The sequence below is a fragment of the Triplophysa rosa genome, linkage group LG14, assembly GCF_024868665.1.
Source record: "Triplophysa rosa linkage group LG14, Trosa_1v2, whole genome shotgun sequence".
Taxonomy (NCBI): domain Eukaryota; kingdom Metazoa; phylum Chordata; class Actinopteri; order Cypriniformes; family Nemacheilidae; genus Triplophysa; species Triplophysa rosa.
This window is the reverse complement of record NC_079903.1, coordinates 12,041,958-12,062,388: the sequence shown is the minus strand read 5'-3', so window position 1 is coordinate 12,062,388 and position 20,431 is coordinate 12,041,958. Positions and strand designations below refer to the sequence as shown.

Genomic DNA, 20,431 nt, shown 5'->3' with positions numbered 1-20,431 from the left:
CAGTGCAGCTCTTTCTTCAAAGAGGCATGCCATGAGCCAATAGCCTTTGAGTGTGAGCCGTGTCAGAGCGTTTCATTGGTTGAATGAACTGAATGAACACGCCCTTTAGATTTTAGTAGACTAAATATAATGTATATTTATTCGACTAAAATGTTTTTCATATTTCGTCGACTAAAACTAGACTAAAACTAAAATGATGGGGTTGACTAAAATGTGACTAAAACTAAATTGCATTTTCGTCAAAAGACTATGACTAAAACTAAATCAAAATTTGCTGTCAAAATTAACACTGCCTGTAGCAAATTCAATTGAATAAGTATGATTTGGAGTGGCACATACCTCTCAATAAAAGGTGCAACAGCTGAAAATGCATATCAAAGTAAAAACCAAGACATGAGGTCAAAAGAACTGCCAGTAGAGCTCTGAGACAGGATTGTATGCTGTATTGAAGGTTCACAGAAGCATGTAGCCTCCATTTATCCTCAATGAAAGAGGTTTGGAACCACCAGATCTCTTACTTGAGCTGACCTCCTGTCCAAACTGAGCCATCGATTGAGAAGGGTCTTGGTTAGAGCGGTGACCAAGAAGCTGATGATTACTCACAACAGCATGATCATATATGGAGATGGGAGAAACTTACAGAAGGACAAACGTCACTGCAACACTCCACCAATCTGGGCTTTATGGCTTAGTGGCCAGACTCAAGCCTTTGCTGAGAGAAGACACATGAAAACTTGAAATATGCAAAAACGTACCTTACATTGAATCTTTCAAACTGTCAGAAACAAGATTCTCTGGTCTGATGAATCTCAGTTTCATGCATCATGTCTGGAGAAAACCAGGCACTGCTCAACACCTGTACAATACCATCTCAACAGTAAAGTGTGTTGGAAACCGCATCATGATGTGGGGGTGTTTTTCAGCTGCAGGGGCAAGGGCATTTGTCAGAGTAGAAGAAAAGCTCAACGGCACAAAATACAGAGATAGTGATCATGAAAACCTAGCCCAGAACATCCAGAACCTCGGACAGGGCATAAGGTTCATTCTCCAACATAACAAGCACACAGCTAAAACAATGCAAGAGTGGCTTATGGACAACTCTGCCAATGTCCTTGAGTGGCCCGGATAGTGCTTGGGCTTTAACCCAACTGAACATCTCTGTATAAACCTGAAAATGTCTGTCTACTGATGATCTCCATCCAACCTGACAGAGTTTGAAAGGATCTGAGAAGAATGGCAGAAAATTGCCAAATGCAGATGTGTAAATCTTGTCACATCATACCCAAAAAGATTTGAGTCTGTAAAGGTGCTTTAACCAACTACTGAATGAATATTTATGCAATGTATTTATTTTAAATTTTTATTTTTGAAAAAATTGCAAAGTTCTAAGTCACAAATCAGTTTTTTGTTTTGACATTATTGTGCATGGAGTATAGATTAATATAAAAAAACATTTAAAGTAGTTTAAGATAAGGCAGCAACATAACAAAATGTGAATAAAATGAAGGGGGATGAATACTTTTGCACGGCACTGTATATGTGAAACAGCTTCTTGAATGAGGAAAAATGTAGGGTGGGGCTTGATTCGAACTGATTGGATTCTTGGAAATTGGAAGGCTTGTCATTGGACAGTCAGTGTAGTTCCACCCCTTGGCCGTAACATGGCCACCCCTTTTTTTAACATGTGTTAAAAGTTACATTGCTGACTTCCTGTTGGAAAACTACACTACCCATAATCCTAAAGACAGAGATCCACCAACCAGAGTTGCTGTTAACAGACCAAAAGACTTGTTTTCCAATGTTGTTTGTTCAAATCAAAGTTTGTAGTAGAAAATAAAATAATAAATGGTACCAAAACCATACAAATTCTGCAGTTACTGTTGTGTTCTGTAGTATGTTTATTGCTGATCCTCTGCATGTGTGGTTACACTGTAACAGCTGTTTACTCTAGCCTGCGGCTCACACGCTCACAGGTGTTAACTTGTTATCTTAAAGAACTAGTGCTCAAAAAAAAAACTTGCAGTGTTAAAATTTCATTATGCAGGCGAGGATTTAATCTTAACACTTCAAAAGCCCCAAAGCTTGTTACAAGTAATGCTGTAGTATTTCCCATCGCTCTTTACAGTTCTCCCAGTTAAGTGTTTCTGTGTCAGTAATAGTGGCTCTCACTGTAATCACAACATGAAGACCTCAGCTGTCAACACATTGTTCTCAGGGACCTCCAGAACGTTTGCCACTTTCTTTCAGGATGTAGTTGCAAATCCCTCGAGTAATTCACCCTTTGCCTCTCTTTCCTGCAGTGAACACCTGTCATGCTCCTTCGTGTTCTTCGTTCATGGAGACAGCAATGTGTGCACCAGCGTGGAGATCAACCAGCACCAGCCTGTCTACCTGTTGAGTGAGGAGCACCTAACGCTGGCCCAGCAGAGCAACAATTCAGTGCAAGGTAGAAGCTTGAGGAAATTTTACGGTGTAGTGCCTAAACTAAAAAAATGACAAGTTTGACTTTATTCTTTTGTGGTTTGTAGTTGACTCTAAGCAGTCAGAATGGTAGCCAACACATGTTTTCCTCCTCTGCTCAAGGGTGCAGTAATGGAAGGCCTACATCATGTTAACACCTCAGAGACGCTGTGTCTCTTGTGGCAGTTATTATCTCAGTGTAGTCCTACCGTGGCCCTGATGAGGTGTTTTCCAAAGTCGCTGCTTCTCAAGCTTTCTTCTCCGTTACATCACCACTGTACTCCCGAGAGCTTGTGAATTACATTTATGCTTGGAACAGTGTTTTTTTATCCTGAACAGGATGTTTCTGTGGTTGTCCTCAACCTCTTCTCCTGAAGTACATCTGATACATATCAGTCCTGAATCCATTTTTGAAGAAATATTTTGGGTTGAATGTTAACCAAGGGATAGTTCAACCAAAAATAAAAATTCTGTCATTTACTCACCTTCAGGTTGTTCCAAATCTGTATAAATTCCTTTGTTTTGCTGGACACAGAGAAAGATATTTGGAAGAATGCTTATAACCAGACAGAAAAGTACAATGGTAGTCAAAAGTGCCCCAGAACTGTTTGCTGTCCTACATTCTTCAAAATGTCTTTTGTGTTGTGTTCAGAACAAAATAATGATAAAGTAATTCTTCCTACTATGGGAGTCAAAGGGTGACAAGATCTGTTTGGTTATAAGCATTCATCCAAATTTCTTTCTCTGTGTTCATCAGAACAACGAAATGTATACAGATTTGGAACAATTCGAAGGTGAGTAAATGAAGACAGAATATTTATGTTTGGGTGAACTGTTCCTTTAAGACATCTTTGCAGCATCTGAAAAAATTCAGAATAATAAATGAACAGTTTATGGACATAGGCACCTGCAATTGATTTGGTAGAACCGGTTAAGGGACTTTTAAAATAACAAGATTATATTTGTGATATTGAAACAATAATACCAGTAATTTTGCAAATCTCACAAATGTCCCATAAATATGCATATTTGTCAGTAATGTATGAGTTTTGAGTTAAGGATGTAGTAAATTATGGATGTTAACATCAGTGTTGAAAGCAAACAAGGTGGATGAAAAATTGAGTGAAAGTTAATAAAGTTTGTTCAACTGAAGTATATTTATGATAGGGCATACGTTGCATTTAAACTGCAGTGTTGCTTTATGGAAAACCCTTTTATCTTTATTTTCAGGAGAAATTTTTTAAGAGCACAGTCTGCCTCTAATTTGTATTCTGTCTATCGGTCACTCATTGACTTATTTTAGATTCCAATTCTCACTCTAATAGCTGGAGATTGACTTTGGCTGAGCTCATTCACGGGGCAGTTCTCAGTTGTCTGGCTTGAGTTTGAATTAGTCTCTCTGAGGGCAGACTAATTCTTTCTTATGGTTATATACTGTACATCTGTAAATGCAATGGAGCTCGCTGCCAAGTGCAACTCAGTCCTATTCCAATTACAATAAACTCCTTCATATTTTATTGTCTTGTGTACTGGTGCCAAGAATCCTTTTGAGTTGTGCTTGACTGATGATGTAGCCAGAAAAAAAAATGTTTTTATCAGCTGATTATGATCATCTATTAACCCTCATTTTATTTATTTTGTTGTAAATCCTTTTTGGTTTATTACCCACCTGTGGAGACGTGCCATATGTTCGTTTGGCTTCTGTACTGTAAAGCATTGTTTTCTCTCTTTTCAGTTTTGCTTTTCTTTTTTCATAAGCTAACCTTAATGACAGCTCTTTGCTTTCAGTTTTTTGCCTTACTTTGTGGCCCAGTGCATTGTTCTCACGTTACCTCAAGGTGAACAAGGAGACTTGATCAGGAAGTATCGGTCATCACATTACACTCACCAATGTCACACACTAACCTTTGTTCTGTTTTCCCACAGTGATTCTCTCTCCATACGGCTTGAGCGGGTCTCTGACAGGCCAGTCTTTCAAGATGTCAGACCCACCAACCCAGAAGTTAATAGAAGAATGGAAGCAGTTCTATCCCATAGGCCCCAACGCCAAGGAGGTCACAGATGATAAGATGGATGACCTTGATTGGGAGGACGATTCTTTGGCTGCTGTCGAGGTTGTTGTTGGTAAGACTGAAAGTGTGCTGTTGTGTCATTGTTGTGTCACGGTCTGTCTTTTACTTAATTAATATTGCATATAGGAATTTATAGTCAGTTTAATATTTGACCTGTGTTTCTCTCTCCTTTATCTTAAATGTGTGCTTTTGACTGTGCGTGCTTGTCTGTGTGTGTCTGCGCGTCCGTTAGTGCTGGGCGATATACCGGTTCATACCAAATACCGGTGTGTATTTTTGTTATGATATGAAATTTTAATATACCGTATTACTGGTGTATGTCGCTTAAACAACGTGCTGAACGCGGCACAGCGCAACACTGTTTCAGTGGGGTCCCTTTTCACTGTTACACTGTGACCAGCCATTCACACAGAATGAGTCTTTTTTTATGCCGCGTCACTACCTTATCATAATTTTCTATATAAACATGCGCTAAATGGAGGCGTTTGGATGTTTGCGTGCGTCTCGCGCATGAGCGGTAACATATTTCTTTCCCGTCGCAATGGGAGCGCGGACCTCGCGGCTGAACAGCAGCACAAGTAGCAATTGCAAGTTCGCATTACGTTATATTAAATATACTCACCAACAAACATTTTCAAAAAACGATTGTGTTCCCCTCATATCTGCTCAATATAAGCATATAAAATGATGTGTTTTTAGTTTAACTGTTTCTCTATATGCTATGATAAGAAATAAGGGTCAGTAGAGGAAGATTGACAGCATGATGCGATCGCTTTCCTCTCACATATCTAATTTAAGCCTTTGTTTATGATTAAAAAATATGATTTCAGGAAAACATGAAGCCATTGTAACTATGTAAAACACAACAGACATCACATGCATGTTGTAATGGTACAATTGTTACTATAGTTTTCAACTATTCAACTATTAATTTTTGGGTGGATGGTCCTAACTCTTGAAGTTGGGAGCACCAGTGCTTCCAAGGAAAAAAGTTAATTTCGAGCCCTGTTCTCTATTTATTTGCTTAAATATTATGTATGCAAGTTACCTTCGCATGCTATTCAGTTGTTAAAGATGTCTAAACTTCACAGTTATTATAGGGGATACTGTCACCATGACAGTATAAAAGGGCATTTTAAGTCAATCAACAGCACTATTTCCTCTCTCAATCAGTAGAAAATTGTGGTAAAAAAAATACCACCATGTACTGGGAAACCAGTATAAATCTGGAAAACACTGTTGTATTAATTTTTGGTCATACCGCCCAGCACTAGCGTCCGTGTGTGTGCGCATTTGTGTGTGTGTGTGTGTGTCTATGTCTATGTGTGTTAGTACGTGTGCATATTGTGTGTGTGGAGTGTTTTGTATGTGGGTGTGTCTGTCTTCTGTGTTTTCACCTTTTTCTTGTTTTTACATGTATAACTTTAAATGTTTTGCGTATAGTCAGTATGTCTCATGTACAGCTGCTTTGTAACAATGAAAATTGTAAAAAGCGCTATATAAATAAAGTGACTTGAATTGTCTTGAGTGTAACCGTTTGTGTTGGTGATGCAGCTGGAGTGAGGATGGTGTACCCTGCCAGCCTGGTGCTGGTGGCTCAGTCTGACATCCCAGTTGTGGCTACAGTGAACTCCTCCAACTCTTCAGGCTCTTACTCCGGAGGTCAGCACTGTCATGTGGTCCACGGAGATACTGCTATCTCTTCAGTTACCCTGACTCCTCCCACCTCACCTGAAGAGGCACAAGCAGGTACCACCACCACCACTACCTTTGAGTACAGGAGGAAATGTGGTTAGTCCACCCAAAAATAAAAAATCTTTTATCATCATTTATTCATGTCATTCCAAATCTGTGAAGAACCTTTGAAGAGCCTTTGTAACTAAACAAAATTGGACCCCATTAGGGTTGCAAGGGTGGAAAATTCCCGGTAAATTTCTGGAAACTTTCCATGGGAACTTCATCTGGGGAATTTTGGAAATATTCCAAGTTTGAAATTTACTAGGAATTTACGGGAATTTATGACAATTATTTAAAAATTTTAGAATTGTATTTTAGCTGAATAAATATTCCTAAATCTGCATGCTTGCTAAAACAAACTATAACCTAGTATATACAATACTGGTCAAAAGTTTGAAAACAATCAAACAAATTTTAAGTTATCATCATTCAAGCCTTCATTTTATTGTTTAAAAATACAAATAGTAATAACAAATACTTTTTATTATTAAAAGAAAAAATGATCACACATTATAAAATATATTAAGTAGCACAAAATTGATGTGTCACTGAAGATGGACGTAATGGGTATGGAAAATTCACCTTTGCCTCACAGAAATACATTATATTTTAAATTATTAAAACGGAAAACTATTCTGTTTTACAATATTACTGTTTTGTTCTGTATTTTTGATCAAATAAAAGCAGGCTTGATGAATAAGAGATTTCTTTCAAAATCATTTAGAACAGTAATGTATCCAAACTTCTGACCAGTAGCCTACTGTACTTCTGTATGATGACAGAAAACTAGCTAGCATAAAGTAGAAGAAAGAGCATCACAGCTTGTGTTAGATAGCCTCATAAATTGTCAATGAAATAGTGCTAGCTTACATTTAACATATCTGATTTACTGGCTAGCTACTGAATAAACACATTTGCTATTTGCTAGTTAAACTTTAATACCATAGATAAAATATATTTAACCTAGTAATATCAAAACTTATTTGAATGGATGTAATCTTCGAACTCTAATGTAGAACTGTGGCTTCAGTATTCCTGTCATAAGTCAGAGTCTGGAAGATGGGGATTTCCCACCCAGGTGACTAAGAGCCTATTTACACCTGGTCACTTCATGCGTTTTCTCTGATCGGATAGCTATCTGATTTATTAAAACCGATGGATTACATAAATGCGTCACAGCTGAACGGATATGAATCCGATCTTCTATTCGAGCGCAAAATGCTAATTTTAACTCTTTATTTCCACCAAATTGAAATGCCAAGCACTGTTGTTTTGATTTATTTACTCTGCAAATGCTGTCGCGTCTAATGAGGCATGAAAAACTCGGATCGTAACGTTTTCTCTTCCAAAGCGGTCGTGAGCTTGTGCCCTCGTGGCATCATGCCTTTGCAAAATAACCAAAAGTCGTGTTCTCCAGGACAGCGAGATCTCAGCGCTCTCACCCTAAACCGCGTCTACGACCACACAACATGTAAACAGCCCCAGCGTGTTGCAATGAGTGTCTGCGTTTCGTGGCGGGTCCATTCCTGGCTATTTTATCGGTTTATTTGCCTCAGGCGCGACTAGCTTGCGAGCAACACACTTCCGTTTGGGAGGAGTAAAGCGCTGACGTATGTGGTTTCAACAACCAGATGCATTTAGACTTGTTCAGTTTTGACTGGAATGCGTCCCAGACCACCTCCTGAAGTGGTTTGAGCAATCGGATTTAAATCCATCTTTTCACGATCGGATAGCTATCCGATAAAAGAAAACGCATGAGTGACCAGGTGTAAATATGCTCTAAGTGATTGTGTGTGGGGGATGGTCTTTTTTAGACAGTTTTTTATTCTCACATAAATATCTGCTCAGTCCGTGTATTTGTTTTTACAATGCTATAATTTGCACAATAGCTTACAGCACATGGTTTTAAACATAAATTGTGTAACATTTATGGACATTTTTTACATTATTTTGTGTGCAGGATTCAAGAAATTATCTGTGTTATGTTATGGAAGAATGCACAGCGCATGTAGGGGGTGTGGTCTCAATAGCCCTGCAGTGTGCTGTGGGGATGTGATTGATAATTGTGCAGGGTAGAAATTCAACTGAAATTGCATTAAATCTGGTTATTTTTACCTAGATTAATCTGCAATATGTTTATTCAACTACATTTAAGTTCCCTGTTATAGGGTAACCTACAATTTGGTAAATTTCCATATATTCCTGTTAATTCCCATATTTTCCCATTAATTCCCATGGAAAGTTTCCAGCCTTGAAAATTCCTGGAATTTTGCAACCCTAGACCCCATTGACTTCCATTGTATTGACACAAAACCACTAAGACATTTATCAAAACATCTTCTTTTGTGTTTCACAGAAAAAAGAGTCAAATACAGGTTTGAATGAAATAAGTGGCAATAAATGATGACAAAATATTTAGGTTTAGGTGAACTATCCCTTTAAAAGCACTTGCACTCTCAAAATGCTGTTGTGCGCCAGACCAAAGGCATTAGCAGTAATGTTTCTTTTATTTATCCCCACAGTCCTGCAGCCTGCCCAGAAGTGGGTGAAATTCTCAGCGATGTGCGGAGCCTTTAGCGTGGACAGCAGCAGTCATCACGGAGGGAAGATCCCTCGCCGACTGGCCAGCCAAATGGTGGAGCGAGTCTGGCACGAGTGCAATATCAACCAAGCCCAGAACAAGTATGAATAAAATCCGCAGCTTGACTTATCATCCATAGCGTATGAGCTGTTAATGAAATATTTATTGAATGAGAACAGAATCGGTTTCAAGTATTTGGTATGGTTTATTTTTACAGGAGGAAGTTCTCAACCATGTCCAATGCAGTATGTGAAGAGGAACCTGACAAAGCTTCTGTTTGGGAATTCATTGAGCCATCTCAAAGGACGCAGTGCAGTTGCTCAAGGTACACCACAGCACTCTTAAATCCACACGTGACATAGTAAACTGAGTCTGTGAACGAATTCGAGCCGGATGGTTAACTTTGAAGCTTTGCTTTTTGCTCCAGGCTTAAAAACCAGAAGCAGCGTGCATGTAGCACCCCAGGGCATCCTCCATCTGCCGGCCAACCTTCTCAGCCCACCACCAAACACAAGATGGTGGAGAAACTGGAAAAGGGGGACAAGCAGCAGAAGAGACCCCAGACGCCCTTCCACCACCGCAGCTCACTGTGTGAAGAGCCGAACCTTGAGCATGGAGATAACGTTCACAGGTTGTGTCTACAAGGCCATGAGGAGAGCCGTTACCCCAACCTCCACCACTCAGACGTCACCTCCAACAAGACCCCGATGCTGCACGGCTCCACCGACGAGATGGCCAGTTCCCCTCAGCCTCCGCCGCTCAGCCCTCATCCTTGCGAGCACGGGGACGAGGCAGCAAGCAGCTTGAAAACTTCTCCTCCTCTTCACCAACACTTCTACCCCCCTTCCTCTGAGCCTTGCCTGGTGCCCCAGAAACCTCCAGATGATTCTCAGCTAGACCCACTTCACCCACCATACATGCCTGCATGCCCAGAATCCCTAGAACCCACCGTGTATGTGGGCTCCGCCATTAACCCCAATCAGGACACGACACATAATCCCTGGAAGTACTTTAAGGTGCCTGGTGGGAGGAACGCGGATTTTCACACGCCTCATCTTCCTGTGGTCACACATTTTGAGGATGGTAACAGAGACCAGGATGGAGTGGTGTCCATTACAGAGTAAGTACATTTTGTGACAGACAAATTGTGTTGTAATTATATGCAAAAAATATGTATTTTCTACTTGTAAGATGTTGTTTTTGTTGGCCTAGACCAGGGGTCGGCAGCCTTTGCGACCAAAAGAGCCATTTTGGACCCTCTCCCACCAAATAAAATTTGTCTGGAAAATATATGTAACCTTTAAGTTACAATAACACAGGTTATGCATGTAAGGTAGTAGTTACCCTGCTGCACCACTAGGTGGCAATATACTGCGATTTTTATTGTATTTAGATGTTAACAATTGATACATTTTTGTCAATGGCAAGAAGTGGGAGTGTTGCAATAGGAGAGTAGCGTTGCAGTGTTGCACGCGCTGCTTTAGTTAGACTTCAGCTTTTTTCTGTGAATTTTTGTTTTGGCTTATGTTTTTACGGCGTTTGTTGAACAGCCAAAAGAGACCACCAACTCACCGCATACCGACATCATGCGTAAAAATTATGAGAAGCGCGCTAGCCAGACAGGATTTAAGCTATGCCGGCTAAAGACCTAAAAGTTTGGTTTAAAGACGAAAAACGTACCAAGCAGAATGTTTTCTCACCATTCTATTTCTAACACACGCACGCATACAATGTTTGGCGCTGTCTCACATCTGTCAAAGCAGAAATAAAACCGCTGCTCTCTGTAAGTTTTTTCTGTCATCTCTGGTCCGGTCGCGCTCATACTGTATGTACATTGCATGCACTTATTTCGTCTATTCGAAGAAATCAGGACAGATGTGGTCAAAAGTGGACAAAATAAACAGATTACTGCAGCGGGTATGTCTCTTTCATCCATTTGTGATCCGATCGACCAAAATGCATCTTAATACCAGGCATAAACAGGGCCTTATAAAGACTGCAGGGAGCCACAGCAGAGGGGCAGAAGAGCCACGGGTTGCCGACCCCTGGCCTAGACAAATTTAATTCTAACAGTTGTCATTTGGTAAGCAGAATAGCTTGCTATTCAAAACATGACCTTGCAACATGACTCCTTGTGAAAGGAGGATTTTTAACTAAAGCTTGACAAATAGGCCGCCCTTTAACATCTTAACTAAACACTGTAAATGGCAAGTTGTGCTCTTAGAGAGAACATTTCTTTGACCTTTTTGCAAGTCGTATTGCTTCTCTGGTTTGTTGTCAACACCAGATGAGTTTCTGAAAAAGTGCTTGCTTTTCACACTGCTGCTTAGTGGAAACTAGTGTACATCTCACAAAAAAATGTTATAAGAAAATCTTCAGTAACTGCGATTGGAAAAATAATCTACATTTATATAGAAAAACCAACAAGTGTATCAGTTGAAATCCCATCTTTTCCTATAACTGGATATATGACTTCCGCAGAACTATGTCCTCCTCAAAGAGACCTCTGAAGGTGGCAGAAGAACGAGTGAAGATGTATGAGCAGAAGAAGAATCAGCATCTCTTCGCAGCGGTGTGTGACAGAGACCCAGAGAGAGAATCTGATCCGTACGCTTTTGTAGAGGGAGACGAGGAGTTCACCTTCACCGATAAAGAGAAAAAGCCTGGAGCCGAGAGGGAGGCGGGGAAGAAAAATAAGGTCAGGCAGTGATGCTCTTAGAACATTATGTCTTGTACCTTGTTTTTGTGTCCTTATTTCTTTGTTAATCATTGATATTATAAAATTTTGTTACTTTCAGAGGGATGATGGCAGTTTGTCATCTGACGGTGAGTATAAGATTCAACTTTTTTGATTTTATAAGTTGTGAGTCAAGGACAGAAAAGATTTCTTGTGTTTTTCATATATTATTATTAATTGGTCATTTTTAGTTTTTTTTTAAGACAACTGCAAAAAAGAAGAAATGCACCGACATATCAGCCATTAATCGGTTCCTAATTCCTTTTGCTTGTTGGCACACAGATGCCCAAGGTTCGGCTGGCAGTAAACCACTTCCAACCACCAGTTTGATCCACGAGACAGACCTAGTGGTGTCCATTAATGACCTGGACAACCTCTTCAACTCAGATGAGGATGACCTCACGGTTCGTACTCGTAACACTGGATTTCCATATCTTAAAACACTGTTACACTGTACAAAGCATTCAAACATTCCTAAATGCAAGTATAAATACACATAATAAGGTGTAGGTGTTATGCTACAAATTGGTAGCATTAACCGCATTCTCTAAGGTCGTAACAGTGATGAATCTGCTGGAAACAGTGGTGTACATCTCTGCGGTTAATTAAGAAACACAGTAGTTGGTTCTTCTCACTTTGTTCTTGGATCTCTTGTCTCCTGCCTCATTAGAAAAACTCTTAGGTGGTCATAAAGTACTTTATTTGCTGAACTCGGGAAATAGTACAGCAATTAAAATTAGCAGCCTGTTTTTGTCTTGCTCCTCACAGCCTGGATCCAAAAGAGCCGCTGGTAGAACAGAGAAGTTTGGTGGGAAAGAAGCTAAACCCGCGGCGCCAGACCCCCTGCCTTGTACGTACCCTACATCACCACCCCTGCAAATTTTGTGTTATATATGTGATCTGTTCTAATAAGTGTTGTTATTGGAAATGTGTGAGCGTGACACTTTACAATGTGTAGGTTCATTGTAATTCATACTGGAATGCTTATGGCGTTACCACTATAGTGGACATGATTCCAAGAACTACATGAGCTAACACGCTGCACAAGATTTTCTTAATGGCAATGCGAGCATCTGTTACCTATTTTCTGTATACGGTGCCAAAATCGTGTTCCTTCAGTGTGCTTGTTTGTTGATCTAGGCTCTGCAGACCTGCACCAGATGTTTCCAACCCCTCCATCACTGGAGCAGCACATCATGGGCTACTCTCCCATGAACATGGGCAGTAAAGAATACGGCAACATGGAGTCGGTAGCCGGGCTGTCTTCGATGGATGGGACGGCCATCGGCAGCAACTTCAAGATGGAGGTGGAGGAGGGTTTCTGTAGTCCCAAACCCTCAGAGATAAGGGTAGAGCTTATTTAACTGCTACAATTTCCCAGAAGTTTCTCTTTGAATTTGCATGGTATGTGACTCGACTGGTTCCACTTGCTCGTTTGCAGGACTACTCGTACGTGTTCAAGGCAGAGTCCTGCCAAGCTTTTATCGGCTGCTCCCTGTATGCCCCGCTGAAGACTCTGCCCAGCCAGTGTCTGCTTCCCATCAAGCTTCCAGAGGAGTGCGTTTACCAGCCCAGCTGGACAGTCGGCAAACTGGAGATGATTCAGCCAATGGCAGCCATGACCTTCCTCAACAAGGACAGGTATGCTAGCCAAGAGTTCTTTTTTCCTTGTGTGGGATGATTCTTCCTCGCTGGTTTTTAGCCTGTTTCTCTGAATGCCTTATTTACTTTTGTACTTAGTTTGCAATGCATGAATACAAAGAGAGTGAATGCTATGCGATAACAAACAAATTACAAGCATTGATTAATTCAAGCTTTCGTTGTCTTGCCTAAAAGGCTTTTAAAAAGATTTATTTGCCTAATTTGGGATGGGATGGGAGTGTATGTAGCAGGTGGTGGTTGAAGTAAGTGGGTCAGGTTTTTAACAAGCACAGAACATCCTTTGCTGTTTGTGGTCCAAGCAGCTGCCAGCCCAAAATAGCCGTTCAATATTAATGATAGTGCAGACTTAATTGAGGTAAATGTCCACAACGTTGATCCATCAGAATTCTTATCTGCATCTGTATTAATATATGAATAAGAGTTTTAGAAGCAAATTTTTAAAGCTAAGTTTTCTTTTACTAGTCATTTTTCACTTATAATATATATATTATATACTTCTGTCCTATTTTTCTAATGCATTGGTGTTTTTAAGCGTGACGTACATATCCAAATACTTATTGGGTCCACTATATCTGACGGTTTCTCTTCTTCGACAGTAACGTCCCTAGTGTCGGAAGCGCAGTTGAGCAGGACCAAAGCTGCACCCCTCATACACAAAACACCTTCATGTCCAACAGCGCCCCACCCAGCAACAGCGGCGCCGGCATCCTGCCCTCCCCCGCCACCCCTCGATTCTCTGCCCCAACACCACGGACGCCCCGGACCCCTCGTACCCCCAGAGGCCCCGCCAGCGTCCAGGGCTCACTTAAATACGAGAACTCCGACCTCTATTCGCCCGCCTCTACGCCCTCAACCTGCAGACCCCTAAACTCTGTGGAACCCGCCACAGTGCCCTCCATCCCGGAAGCGCACAGCCTGTACGTCACCCTGATCCTCTCCGAGTCGGTCATGAACCTCTTCAAGGACTGTAACTTTGACAGCTGTTGCATTTGCGTCTGTAACATGAACATCACAGGAGCCGACGTGGGCGTCTACATCAGCGATCCCAACATGGATTCGCAATACTCCAGCATGGAAGCATGCTCCTGCGGCTTTAGCGCTGTTATGAACCGTCGCTATGGCAACGGCTCTGGGCTATTCCTGGAGGATGAGCTGGACATCGTGGGGCGGGGTTCGGACGCCGGACGGGATGCGGAGAATCACTTCGAGGCTGTGCGATCAGCCTCACTTCATAAAGGGGCGGCCCTTAAAGAGCAGGTTCCGGATGATCTCGTCCTTTTGCTGAAGGATCTGTGCACTAACCCTTTCTCCCCCATCATCAGACCTGATCATCTAAGCACCAGCCACAAGCTCCCCATGCGTCTGGAGGAGAGGGACTATTATAGCGACTGCTACCTGGCTCTAGAGCACGGCAGGCAGTTCATGGACAACATGTCTGGAGGGAAGGTCGATGAGAAGCTGGTCAAGAGCACTAGTTTACATCAGTGGGCCAAACGTGGCGGTAAGACTACTTCTCATGTTGACTTTAACATTTTCATGTTTAATGATTTAAGTATATATTGTGGAACACAAAAGAAGATATTTTGAGAAATGTCTCTGTGGTTTTGTGTCCGTACAATGGATGTCAATGGGGGCCCATGATGTTCGGTTACCAACTTTCTTAAAAATATCTTCTTTTGTGTTCTGCAGAAGAAAGTCACACAGGTTTGAAATGACATGAGGGATAATAAATTATCGGTCTGGTTCTACCTATAAACCAACTGCATTTCACTGTTTTGCAGTGATAAATCTGTTTGACGAAAGATCTCTCCACAACGTTTGCAATCACGTTAATCTTGTTGTTCTTTCAGCTTTCGATATGAGCATGCTGTTCTCCCAAGATGTGCTCAGGATGCTGTTGTCACTGCAACCTGTATTACAAGATGCCATTCAGAAGAAGAGGTCTGTGCGTTCTTGGGGGGTCCAGGGCCCCCTCACCTGGCAGCAGTTCCACAAGATGGCTGGCAGGGGGTCTTACGGTAAGCATAAATAGACATACTTTGCATACTTTGTCGTTATTTGCCTATGATCGTTTTTGCTGACTATTTGAACAATTCTCATGTCCCAGGGACGGACGAATCTCCAGAGCCTCTTCCCATCCCTACCTTACTGGTGGGTTACGAGTATGATTTTGTGGTGATGTCGCCTTTCGCTCTGCCTTACTGGGAGAAGCTTCTGCTGGACCCGTACAGCTCCCAGCGGGACATCGGATATATGGTGGTGTGTCCTGACAATGAGGCTTTGCTGAATGGAGCCAGGACATTCTTCAGAGACTTGACTGCTGTGTATGAGGTTAGGACACACTGATAAACTGGTTTCTCTCAACTCACACTTGGTGTCATTTGCTAACATCATGTATTTGTGCATACAAACAGAAATCATTGCTTGAGAGATATTTATTGTTTTGCAGTCCTGTCGACTCGGTCAGCACAGGCCCATCTCCAAGATATATGCCGATGGCATCGTTACCGTGAACGATACTGCATCGAAACCTCTGACAGATCAGCCTCTCAATGACTGGCTCCCAAAAATCGTCAACAGCAGCAGCGAAGCCTTCACCAAGCTCAGACTCTACTCTCAAGTGTGCCGGAACGATTTGGGTATGTTTCGAGGACTAAGCTAATTTCTGTCCTCCGGTGTCATGCAAACAAGTAAATGGATTGAAGTTTGCCGTACGATTCTGTAATTATTTCTTCTTCTTTTTAGCTTCACATCTGGCAGGCCAGTCTTTAGACAGCTCACTGCTAACTCAGCGAAACCCTAACAGCTCCTGCAACCCCAACGCAGCTGCTCAGAACAGCACAGCCCCCTCCACCGCCCCCTCCACCAACAGCACCTCCAACACAAACAACAGTACCACCACATCCTCCTCCTCTTCGTGCTCTCAGGGCATCGGCATCTTGCCGTCTGTCAAACCCAATTCCATCCCTCCCTTTGGGGCTCAGGGCTTGCAGTCCAGCCAGCAGAGCAGCGCTCAGAACGCAGGGCCTCTAGGAGATGGAACATCAACCGCCGGCCAACCTCAGGTCCAGTCTGAGCCTGCTGAGAGGTACAGCAGTTTTAATTTGAAAAATGTAAACTCATTTATGTAAATACCCTGAATATTAACAGCATATACAGTAACATAACATAAATTTGATCTATCGCTCACACCTGATCTTAGTCCATTGAGCTATTTTCTTCCTCGTGATTTGTTTACAGCACGATGGAACGAGAGAAGGTGGGTGTGCCGACTGATGGAGACTCCCATGCCGTCACCTACCCTCCTTCCATAGTGATCTACATAGTAAACCCCTTCAGTTACGAGGACACAGGAACCAGTTCCAGCATTTGGACCCTGGGGCTCCTCCGCTGTTATTTAGAAATGCTTCAGTCGCTCCCTCCTCACATCAGGAATGCCATTTATGTGCAAGTAAGTCATTATTTTGGTAGTTTTACATAGAAAATTAAAGTTTTGCTTGGTTCTTAACATCCTCCATTTGTCTTGTACCAGATAATACCCAGCCAGTTCTTGCTGCAGCCGGTCTGGAGTGAGGAGCGCCACATCTACGCGCAACATCTGAAGTCTTTGGCTTTCTCGGTTTACACTCAGTGCAGACGCCGTCTGCCGACCTCTACTAATGTCAAAACGCTAACAGGCTTCGGCCCCGGCCTGGCCATTGACACTGCACTACAAAGACCAGAGGTATAGTGAGATATTCATAACTAGGGATTCATTACGACATCATGGCATCTTGATGATGAGGCAATTAATGTGAGAAGTTGATGTCCGACAGTCACAAAAATTACTGCATGAGAAAATGACTGCAGGAGACTGTTGTCTTTATAAACAAATAAACAAAAGTGAATACAACTTTCTGAAATACCTGATTCTGATTGGTCAATCGCTGCATAAATCTAAAAACATGACTACAGGTCATCTTTTACATATTTAACTGTAGAATATTGTAGGATTTACCAGTTGTAATCACGCATCCCAGTGACCTCTTGATTATCCTTCTTCAGAGACCAGAGTGTTTACATCTCTACGCGCCGCCGTTCGTTCTGGCTCCGGTGAAAGATAAGCAGACCGAGTTGGGCGAGACTTTCGGCGAGGCTGCGCAGAAATACAACGTGCTGTTTGTTGCCTACTGCTTGTCACATGACCAGCGATGGCTCTTGGCCTCATGCACCGACCAGTATGGAGAACTGCTGGAAACTTGCATCATCAGCATTGACGTACCTAACAGGTAAGAACTTGAAATAGTTTTTGAGTTTTTTGGGTTTGCTCAAGCTCAGACCTCCATGTGCCCATGTGTGACTGTTTGTTTTCACACAGAGCTCGGAGGAAAAAGGGTTCTGCACGACGACTGGGCCTTCAGAAACTTTGGGAGTGGTGTCTCGGGCTTGTGCAGATGACCTCACTGCCGTGGCGTATTGTGATTGGCCGGCTTGGAAGGATAGGTCACGGGGAGTTACGTGGTAAGTTTGGTTTCGAGTTTTATGATTTGAACGATTTTGGGATCTTGCCTATGGATCTAAATTCTGGTTTTGCCCCAATCAGATTGGAGTATTTTGGTGACTAGGCAGAACTTGCAGTCTCTCAGCAGACGACTGAAGGAAATGTGTAGGATGTGCGGTATCTCCGCCGCTGACAGTCCCAGCATCCTCAGTACCTGTCTAGTCGCCATGGAGCCCCAGGCTTCTTTTGTCATCATGCCAGGTAATTCATCGGGATTGATTATGTTGCCTTCAAAAATACGTTGAGGTTGTGATGTGCAGTCAATAGACAGCAAGGAAGTTATGGAAGTTATGTTTCCAAACAAACAATTACCATCTTTTCTGTCTTTTCTCTACAGACTCGGTGTCCACAGGCTCCGTGTTTGGTCGCAGCACAACCCTGAACATGCAGACGTCTCAGTTAAACACTCCTCAGGACACCTCCTGCACTCACATCCTGGTGTTCCCCACGTCTGCTGGGCTCCAGGCCTTCAATCCCAGCAACGGTTAGTCATTCTCAAAACATCTCATGCAGATCAATCTTCCGTCTATATTGACTGAAATGTGTAATAGCTTCTAATAGATCAAATAATCTCACATTTTTGTTTTCAGATGTTCAGATGGATGGGCTCCTGGATGATCTGCTGTCAGACAACGACCTGGTTGATCCTGACCTCATCAACATAATGCGTAATTCACCCAGCACCTCCCCAGTGCATTCACCAGGCTCACACTACCACCACGGAGGAGATGGAAGCAAGGTAAAACCATCTGTCCTCTTGCAAACTATTGTTTGATCTGATGTCGGTGTGCAGAGATGATCAGGATGTTTTAACAAACAGCAATATTTTTTTAAATGTTAAGTGATGAGAAAAATTCACTCTTTGTCCCATGCGCAGGGTCAGAGCACAGACAGGATGGAGTCTCACGATGAGTCTCCCAACATCCTGCAGCAGCCCATGGCTCTGGGATACTTGGTCTCCACGGCTAAAGCTGGTCCACTGCCTGACTGGTTCTGGTCCTCCTGTCCGCAAGCAAAAAACCAATGTCCTCTGTTTCTGAAGGTGAGCTTTCAAGTAAACATCCTCTCCAGAATATGATGTCCCTCCAGAGAGATTACATTTCGGCTAGTATTGTGAATTGTGTTTTGGACAATAAAGCTAATGTGATCACTGCAGAGGTCGTATCTAATGAACGTGTCCCTCTGTCTTCCTCTCAGGCTTCTCTGCACCTTAATGTTTCATCAGTGCAGTCAGATGAGCTGCTGCACAGTAAACACACTCACCCTTTGGACTCCAGTCATACCTCAGACGTGCTCAGGTATCAACCAGATCCATTTAAATCTTTTCTCAGCTCTACACCTTGATCGTGTTAGCTAAACCGTATTTGATGTTGAATGATACGGCAGCTGACACATCACAGCAAACATCTGTCCATTGTTTTCACAGATTTGTGCTGGAGCAGTACAACGCCCTGTCATGGCTGACCTGTGACCCAGCAACTCAGGACCGGCGCTCTTGTCTGCCTGTGCACTTCGTTGTGCTCAACCAAATGTACAATTTCATTATGAACATGCTCTAACAAACAAGGGTTCTGCACAAACGCTGCCTGTTGGATTTTCACAACAGAGAGACCACATTACTGCACTGCCGCCACAGGCCTCCAAGCTGTGGACACGGCTGGACAAACCAACCAATCGTACAGCGCACTTATGGCAACGCCAGGCTGCCCAGTTTATGCCAAGTGTCCATCTCACAACAACTGGAGGACGAGGAACTAGTGCATCAGAATGAACTTAAACGTCCCCGTTCAAAGACTGAACGTGCAGTTCAGGTCGGGTTTTATCCAGTTGAAATGCCTGCGTATATCTTATTTATTGTAACTTTTTAAATGTGTAATTTCTTAAGCTTTTATATTATATAAATGCGGGAAGGCATGTATTACCTTTCCTAATGAAATGAAAATGGTTTGTCATGTATGTAATTGTCTTACTTACAGAACCGACAAGTGAATTTGCTGTAGGTTTGCTTTTAGAGGAATATTTAGAGAAATATTTTCTCCACGATTTTTACTGTCACAGTGTACAGATGAAGTATACATGAGATCATGTTCTTACCTTTGTGTGGTGGGGACTTTTAAGGCTGTAGCTACAGAATTACTGTACAGCGATTTAATGTGTTCAAATAAGAGGACAAGAGGTACATTGTCGGAATATATATTTTATATCACAGATTTAGAGAGTTGTGTGTGTGTGTATATATATATATAAATGTGTACATACAATCGTGTGCCGCTATGGATGGTGCAGCCGATGTTTTAGGAATAAAGTGTGTAAAACTTGAAACCTGTACTCGTCATGACACAACTTGCTTGATTTTGAGCAAATAACCAGTGGAAAAAAATGAGCCACCATATTGCAGGAGGTTTCATCATATTCTCAAGGTGTGATAAGCCCTCGAGGGAGATGTTGCTGTGCATTTATTCTGCTCAAGACTCTGTGAAATGGCATGCTGCTCTTCTCATCAGGCTTGTGCTTCCGGCTTCTTTGCATATCTGATCATTTCTTTGACGGAGCTGAAGTTGGATGAACAACATTAGCACTTGAACTGTGCTGATAGCATTGTTATTGTTCATTGAGGTCCCTCCTATTATCACTATAACTGA

The 20,431-nt window shown here is 42.2% G+C and overlaps 1 protein-coding gene across 1 annotated transcript in view; it reads left to right on the top strand.

Moving 5' to 3' along the window:
• med13b (mediator complex subunit 13b) overlaps positions 1–20,106 on the top strand; it is a 34,394-nt gene extending 14,288 nt beyond the window's left edge. The window contains exons 4-30 of the mRNA XM_057351374.1: positions 2,301–2,446; positions 4,387–4,584; positions 6,087–6,281; positions 8,792–8,951; positions 9,068–9,175; positions 9,278–9,970; positions 11,332–11,548; positions 11,649–11,676; positions 11,870–11,991; positions 12,356–12,437; positions 12,728–12,936; positions 13,029–13,228; positions 13,846–14,750; positions 15,100–15,267; positions 15,357–15,580; positions 15,699–15,888; positions 15,995–16,337; positions 16,490–16,700; positions 16,782–16,973; positions 17,294–17,517; positions 17,607–17,749; positions 17,832–17,990; positions 18,127–18,273; positions 18,380–18,528; positions 18,667–18,831; positions 18,987–19,087; positions 19,216–20,106. Coding sequence (XP_057207357.1) covers positions 2,301–2,446; positions 4,387–4,584; positions 6,087–6,281; positions 8,792–8,951; positions 9,068–9,175; positions 9,278–9,970; positions 11,332–11,548; positions 11,649–11,676; positions 11,870–11,991; positions 12,356–12,437; positions 12,728–12,936; positions 13,029–13,228; positions 13,846–14,750; positions 15,100–15,267; positions 15,357–15,580; positions 15,699–15,888; positions 15,995–16,337; positions 16,490–16,700; positions 16,782–16,973; positions 17,294–17,517; positions 17,607–17,749; positions 17,832–17,990; positions 18,127–18,273; positions 18,380–18,528; positions 18,667–18,831; positions 18,987–19,087; positions 19,216–19,348 — 5,812 coding nt within the window. The 3' untranslated portion in view covers positions 19,349–20,106. The remainder of the gene's footprint in view (positions 1–2,300; positions 2,447–4,386; positions 4,585–6,086; positions 6,282–8,791; positions 8,952–9,067; positions 9,176–9,277; positions 9,971–11,331; positions 11,549–11,648; positions 11,677–11,869; positions 11,992–12,355; positions 12,438–12,727; positions 12,937–13,028; positions 13,229–13,845; positions 14,751–15,099; positions 15,268–15,356; positions 15,581–15,698; positions 15,889–15,994; positions 16,338–16,489; positions 16,701–16,781; positions 16,974–17,293; positions 17,518–17,606; positions 17,750–17,831; positions 17,991–18,126; positions 18,274–18,379; positions 18,529–18,666; positions 18,832–18,986; positions 19,088–19,215) is intronic.
• Positions 20,107–20,431: the final 325 nt, after the last annotated feature.